Source organism: Armigeres subalbatus, chromosome 2 (genome assembly GCF_024139115.2).
Source record: "Armigeres subalbatus isolate Guangzhou_Male chromosome 2, GZ_Asu_2, whole genome shotgun sequence".
In the NCBI taxonomy this organism is placed as follows: Eukaryota; Metazoa; Arthropoda; class Insecta; order Diptera; family Culicidae; genus Armigeres; species Armigeres subalbatus.
The window spans coordinates 363,872,776-363,880,439 of record NC_085140.1 but is presented as its reverse complement, the minus strand read 5'-3'; the positions used below and the strand labels follow the sequence as shown (position 1 = coordinate 363,880,439).

The window sequence follows — 7,664 nt, the reverse complement described above, 5'->3', positions numbered from 1 at the left end:
GCTCACCAGAACAGCACTTAAAAAGAAGCATAGGGTTACGACTGGTATTCATGATGTGGGGATTTATTTCCGTCACAGGATGAATGACCATTGAGAGAGCTTATGATGCTGCTAGTTGTCGTAGTTTTTTTTATGGAAGATTGCGTTTACAGAATTATGTACTGTGAAAATAGTCCTACGCCCTACGCATTTTTGTAAAGAATTTCCGAAAGTATGCTTAAATTGGGCGTTTCTGTGGATTGAGCTGACTTTGCATATATTGAACACGAGCTCCGTTCAAAGTTGTGCAAAACTGGCTGCATTCCATCATCGATCTTGCGATGCAACGCACGAATTAACAACGCTTCAAAATTGCGTGTAAATAAGCTTCAACTCGCAGAAATATATGATGTTTAAGAGGAAAGTGAAAGAAGTGGTAACGGACGTTTCGTAAAAAAAATAGCGTTCTCTTTAATATTTTCTATGTTTTTTTATGTTTCACTATCTTGCATGTTTTATTCATAGTTTGATTAAAATTTAGCAGAAGAGTTCGTATTGTTATAATGCAGAATTAATAACTTTAATAATTTTTTATGACTTTTCATATTCGGCCCATAACTGTACGTTGCCATCTCGGCAGCCCCGTGTGTGGATGTACATTAAGTATAGCCTATCCTTCAGAAGTAATGCTGGAAAGATGTCCCGGGGGGAAATTATTAGGGTTGGAGCCCAAGGAGGGTTTAGTGGGTGAGAGTCCCACACTCCAGTACACTGCCATGTGGTAGCTTGCCTAGTAGTTGCTGAGTCAGTGAATAATGCATTACTCCTTGTGAAAAAAAGCCCTGAGCCCATGGACGATTTGCAAACATTTTGTTTAGAGAAATTATTGCACTTTTTATGGCCAGAGCATTGAAAACTTTAACTGAAGCTATGACAGTTGATTTCAAGTAAATAGTGGATATAAAGGATGATCTAATGATTTTGTATCATTTAGTCTCAATATATTGTTGAAATGTTGATTCAAAAAGAAAACCTGTGGAAATTACTTTCAAAAGGGATATATTCAGGAAATAATTCCGACTGCAATATATAAGATGAGTAGTTTGACAACAAACATCCTTCGCTCACCCGTCAATCGAAGTCATTGCCCGATCTTATAACGAATCAATTGAGCGGCAATTTGTCACATTACTCCTACCGGCGCGCTGCGATGCCGGTTAAAGTGCTGTGACATGCGGGACCCACCACGGCCGTCGCCACTTAACATACCAACCCCCATGTAGTCACGACTTTAATCACCTGGCCTCCACCATCGCCGCCTACCACAAGCACTTACCGGTAGGACTGGCGCAGCCCCAAATCCGAAGCGCAACAACCGCCGAAATCTACCCCATCAATCTTCAATTTGCTCACTACTGTGACAGTGGTCGGTTTTGTCGCGCGCGCTTGGTACCCTTGCATGTGTCTCAAATTACAACACGACGACGACGCCATCGAGGGGCGAGCTTCGATCCATGCAGTGTTGCCACATTCCAATTTTAATTACGGGCTAAAATTTATGTTCAATAACTGCAAAATATGTTACTGTACATATCAGTCTGGCTGTTGAACATAATATTGAGGAGAATTGAATGGGCAGATGACCGGTTCTGGGAGAAAGGAGTTTACATCTTTACTCCGAACCAGAACATGTGACTTTGGTTATGCAGTTAGTTCTGTCTGCTTCCGCCAGTTGGCCTGAATTTCCGGTGCAGTAAGCCCAAGCTGAAACGGTGACCTCGATAACAGAAGTTGGTATAGACTTCCCGAAGAAGGCTTATACCCTGATTACTTTTTTTGCAATTTCTAATTTTTTTTCTATGGCAAATTTCTAATTCTTCATAGAAATTTCATTTTGCTGTCATTTAAAAAGCAACATTTTAGGTTTCTCCTGTGCGGAAAAGTGTTGAAAAATTTGTTTTTAATTACATTGTGGGAAGAAGTGAAGTGCAGTGATAATCGCGGAGTGATAATAAACTGGCACGCATTTGCTGATTTACCAGAAATTTTGAGACAAAATTCATACGATACAATGATCGAAACCAAATAAACCGACTTAATGCAATGGGCTGGCATAACAAGTATGACATTCTGAAGGGTCATTTGGCCGAAACCCATTCAGCCGAAAGCCATTTAGCCGAATGCCACTAGGCCGAAAGTTGTTTGACCGAACAGATTATTAGGCCGAAAGGGTCGTTTGGCTACGTGCCCGGCCCACCGCAGTCGTCCAATTTTCGCGGTGTGAACGATGGATGGTTCTCCCAACAGCTGATGCAACTCGTGGTTCATTCGCCTCCTCCACGTACCGTCCGCCATCTGCACCCCATCATAGATGGTACGCAGCACTTTCCTTTCGAAAACTCCAAGTGCGCGTTGGTCATCCACGAGCATCGTCCAGGTCTCGTGTCCGTAGAGGACTACCGGTCTAATGAGCGTTTTGTAGATTGTCAGTTTGGTACGGCGGCGAACTCTATTCGATCGGAGCGTCTTGCGAAGTCCAAAGTATGTACGATTAACAGCCACTATGCGTCTCCGAATTTCTCTGCTGGTATCATTTTCGGCAGTCACCAGTAAGCCCAAATAAACAAATTCTTCTACCACCTCGATTTCGTCAGCACCGATGCCAACTCGCGGTGGGTGGCTCACATTGTCTTCTCTTGAACCTCTTCCTATCATGTACTTCGTCTTCGACGAGTTGATGACTAGTCCGATCCGCTTGGCTTCCCTCTTCAGTCTGATGTAGGCTTCCTCCATCTTCTCAAAGTTACGTGCCATAATATCTATGTCGTCGGCGAAGCCAAATAGCTGGACGGACTTATTGAAAATTGTACCACTCGTGTTAATCCCTGCTCTTCGTATTACCCCTTCCAAAGCGATGTTGAATAGCAGACACGAAAGACCATCACCTTGCCGTAACCCTTTGCGGGTTTCGAAAGGACTCGAGAATGCCCCTGAAACTCGAACTACGCACATCACCCGATCCATCGTCGCTTTGATCAACCGTGTCAGTTTATCCGGAAATCCGTTTTCGTGCATTAGATGCCATAGCTGGTCCCGATCGATTGTATCATATGCGGCTTTGAAGTCGATGAATAGATGATGTGTGGGCACGTTGTATTCGCGGCATTTCTGCAGTACTTGGCGAATGGCGAACACCTGGTCCGTGGTGGAGCGTTCGCCCATAAAACCCGCCTGGTACTGCCCCACGAACTCCCTTGCAATTGGTGCTAGTCGACGACATAAAATTTGGGAGAGTACCTTGTAGGCGGCGTTCAGCAATGTGATTGCGCGGTAGTTGCTACAATCCAGCTTATCGCCCTTTTTGTAGATGGGACACACGACACCTTCCATCCGCTCCTGCGGCAAAACTTCCTCCTCCCAAACCTTGGTAATGACCCAGTGCAGCGCTCTAGCCAGTGTCTCACCACCGTATTTAAATAGTAGTTGGTCAACCCCAGGGGCTTTGTTGTTCTTCAGCCGGCCAATCTCCTCCTGGATTTCCTGGAGATCCGGAGCCGGTAGAATTATGTCCTGCGCGCGTTCCCCCAGGTCCATCACCATACCGCCATCTTCGTCTGCCACATCGCCATTCAGGTGCTCTTCGTAGTGCTGCCGCCACCTTTGGATCACCTCACGCTCGTTCGTAAGAAGGTTCCCGTTTATGTCTTTACACATATCAGGCTGTGGCACGTGGCCCTTACGTGAACGGTTCAACTTCTCATAGAACTTTCGTGTGTTATTAGCGCGGTACAGTTGCTCCGTCTCTTCACGGTCTCGATCTTCCTGCTGACGCTTTTTCCTCCGGAAAATCGAGTTTTGTCTGTTCCGCGCCTGTTTATATCGTGCCTCGTTCGCCCTCGTGCGGTGTTGCAGCAATCTCGCCCATGCTGCATTCTTCTCTTCCACTAACTGCTCACATTCGCCGTCATACCAGTCGTTTCTCTGATCCGGGGGCACCGTGCCAAGTGCAGCGGTTGCGGTGCTACCAATGGCGGATCGAATATCTCTCCAGCCATCTTCAAGAGACGCTGCGCCTAGCTGCTGTTCCTTTGGGAGTACCACTTCCAGCTGCTGTGCGTATTCTTGGGCTAGTCTACCGTCTTGTAGCCGCACAATGTTAAGCCGCGGCGTCCGACTTCGACGTGTGTTGTACACCGTCGAGAGTTTTGAGCGCAGGCATACTGCAACGAGGTGGTCGTGGTCGGATTCAATATTCGCACTGCGGTAAGTGCGGACATTCGTGATGTCGGAGAAGAATTTACCATCGATTAGAACGTGGTCGATTTGGTTTTCCGTTTCTTGGTTAGGTGATCTCCATGTGGCCTTGTGGATATTTTTGCGGGGAAAGAAGGTGCTTCGGACTACCATTCCGCGGGAGGCTGCGAAGTTTATGCATCGTTGGCCGTTGTCATTCGATACGGTGTGCAGACTATCCGGTCCGATGACCGGTCTATACATTTCCTCCCTTCCTACCTGCGCGTTCATGTCACCGATGACGATTTTGACGTCCCGCAATGGGCATCCATCGTATCCATCCAGCTGTGCGTAGAACGCTTCTTTCTCGTCGTCGGGTCTCCCTTCGTGTGGGCTGTGCACGTTGATGATGCTATAGTTGAAGAAACGGCCTTTAATCCTCAGCTTGCACATCCTTGCGTTGATTGGCTGCCACCCAATCACGCGTTGGCGCATCTTACCCAGCACTATGAAGCCGGTTCCCAGCTCGTTGGGGGTGCCACAGCTTTGGTAGAAGGTAGCCGCCCGATGCCCGCTTTTCCACACTTTCTGTCCTGTCCAGCAAATCTCCTGCAGCGCCACGACGTCGTAGATCATCCTGTCGCAACCTGCGAAACCTAGCGACTTGCAGTTCCATGTTCCAAGCTTCCAATCGTGATCCTTTATTCGTCGCCTAGGTTTTTGCCGATTATATCGAGTCGCATTATCTCTTATATTGTTCGTAATGATTGGTTTTCCAGGCGGCTTATTGGGCCTGCGCAAACCTCCTGTCTCGCCGGAGGGCCGTCGTGTCAGTGCTGTTTAGCGTCCCACCTAACACCAGGACTTGGGCTTGTGCGCTTTGAGCGGCACACGGTCGCTTTGGCGGAGCCTACTTGCGGATACATGCAGCTTTTTATAGAGGTTTAACAGGGCCCACTGTCAAACCCCACCACATCCTAGGCAGGCGCCACAACTCGCAGATGGCCTGGGGAGGGATCGTCAAGCCCTTGGACATAGTCCCTGATGCCCTGGAAAGCCTCCAAAGATAGTGTTTGCGTTATCAGCACGTAGTGCCACTACCGCAAATTATGCTTTTTCAAAATTTCATAAATGGACGTAACGATTATATCGGATGTCTCACTCGGGAGAGATACGAAGTACAGAAGATTTACCCGAATTCCTAGTTTACAATCAAAATAACGAATAATAGATGGGAACAACTCAATATCCCTATGATTTGATGCGTTAGTTTTCCAAAGTATTGAGCACTTCCTGAATCGAAAATGGGACGAAAACATGTTTGACAATTGCTTCAGCTTTGTTGCGAGCACAAGAGACCTTCGGTACGAACAACGCTTGATGAGCTTCGAGGAGCAACGAGATCCAACGACCGAAAAGTTTGGTTGGTGGCGATTGTAGTCCACTTCAGCAACAGCTAATTGTTTTTCCTTTGCGCTAAATTCTGCTTTGCGGAAAAAAGAACTCGCCTTCGTTGATGATGCTGCAACCAGCAAAGACTTTTTGTGCTTTTCGGAGGCAATATGCCACGTTATGTCATTTTTTCCTCCATACGCAATTGAAAATTCACTGCTGCGTGGACCGCAATGTTTTGCATTTTCGATTGTTTAATGAAAGAAAATTCTGCTGTCACTTTTCTGCCCTTCAGGATTGTAGAGACCTTGGACCCGCTCGGAAGCGTCTTCTAGAAATCTCCCGTGATATCTCTGAGACAAAAAAAATAGTCCCCTAGATATTTATGGTCGATTTCTAGAACCTGTCAGATTTCAAATACGCCTCAAATGCAACAACCGTTTAAACCGGTCTCCACCTCAAATTTTAGACGAGTAGACCGTTTGAACCGGAAAGGATTTGACATAACGGTTCTCTTAGATAACGCAGAGATATCTCCTAGACATTAGTACCACAGCTCTACTAGATTTTTTATCAGATATGATTTAGATATAGATTCTCTTAGATAACTAATAGATAGCTCTTAGACTTGGGTACCACCATTCTACTAGAATTTAGATAGACATTATGGAGATATGGGTACCTTGATTCTTCGTCTTTTTCTTTTTTGTATTTTTTTCGGCTTGTTTACATTATTTTTAAAAACGCGTTTGGAAAACTGAGTATTTATTTTTATTGTTCACAATAGTTCATAACACATACATATTTTATTATTTGCCCGAAAAAACGAGAAAATGTAGAATCGCTAGGATCGTGTGGTCGCAGTACTACGAATATTGTTCCACGCTCCATATCAAATGAGCATTCCGCTGAGGGGGCCCCGATTGAGCATTCCGCTGGAGGCTTCGAATGGGCTTTCCGCTGGTCGCCGCCGAATGGTCATTCTGCTGGGGCTCCGAATGGGAATTTCGCTGGTCGCCCCCGAATAGGCATTCCGCTAGACGCCGCCGATTGGGTATTCTGCTGGGGCTCCGAATGGGAATTTCGCTGGTCGCCGCCGAATGGGCATTCCGCTGGGGGGGCCTGAATGGGTATTCCGCTGGACGCCACCAAATGGGCATTCCGCTGAGAGCCCCGAAAGGGGAATCCGCTTGAAGCCGCCAAATGGGCATTCTGCATGGGCTCCGGATGGGTATTCCGCTGGGCACCGCCGAACGAGCCGCCGAATGGATATTCTGCTGGGGCTCCGAATGGGAATTTCGCTGGTCGCCGCCGAATGGGCATTCCGCTGGGGGGCCCTGAATGGGTATTCCGCTGGACGCCACCAAATGGGCATTCCGCTGAGAGCCCCGAAAGGGGAATCCGCTTGAAGCCGCCAAATGGGCATTCTGCAGGGGCTCCGAATGGGTATTCCGCTGGGCACCGCCGAATGGATATTCTGCTGTGGGCTCGAATTGGCATTCCGCTGGTCGCCGCAAAATGGGCATTCCGCTGGTCACCGAATGGGCACTTAACCATACTTGCATCAGCTGGTTCCTGCTTGATGGAAATGAATAAAAAATCATATGATCAGATAGGAACTGCTTTTCACAATAACTAAAACCTGGAATCTCACTATTTCGATAAACAAATTACCTTTTTCGTCCACAATTCCATTAAAAATCGAGAAACGTGTAAATTAATCCGGAGCAGCAGAAATATGGCGGCCAACAAACGCGTGTGGAGTCGAGAACCGGATACTTATACAGCTAAACCGATTAGAATACAGTACAAGTGTAGAGTAAAGTCACTAGATATAAAGTCTGGCGAAGACACAGACACAGAAAAAAGGTAAAAAACTGTGAGTAAAAACATAAACAAAGAGGACATTGAAAAAATAGACAGTGAAGAAATTTGAAGTAGTTTGGAGTAGTAAATAGTAAATTGAAACCGCAGTTTTGTGTGCCTGTTGAATTTATTACAGCCGTATCATATCAAAGGTGAGGGTGAATTATAGTTGAAATCGTAAAAGCACTAGATAC

General features: G+C 46.5%; 1 protein-coding gene across 1 annotated transcript; it reads right to left on the bottom strand.

The window, feature by feature from the left end:
- Positions 1 to 6,582: 6,582 nt before the first annotated feature.
- LOC134210089 (uncharacterized) lies at positions 6,583 to 7,392 on the bottom strand. The gene is made up of 2 exons (XM_062686107.1): positions 7,279 to 7,392; positions 6,583 to 7,179 (listed from the first exon to the last, which is right to left on the bottom strand). Exons 1-2 carry the CDS (start codon positions 7,297 to 7,299, stop codon positions 6,583 to 6,585), a joined length of 618 nt encoding a protein of 205 aa, XP_062542091.1. The 5' UTR covers positions 7,300 to 7,392.
- Between the last annotated feature and the right edge of the window lie 272 nt (positions 7,393 to 7,664).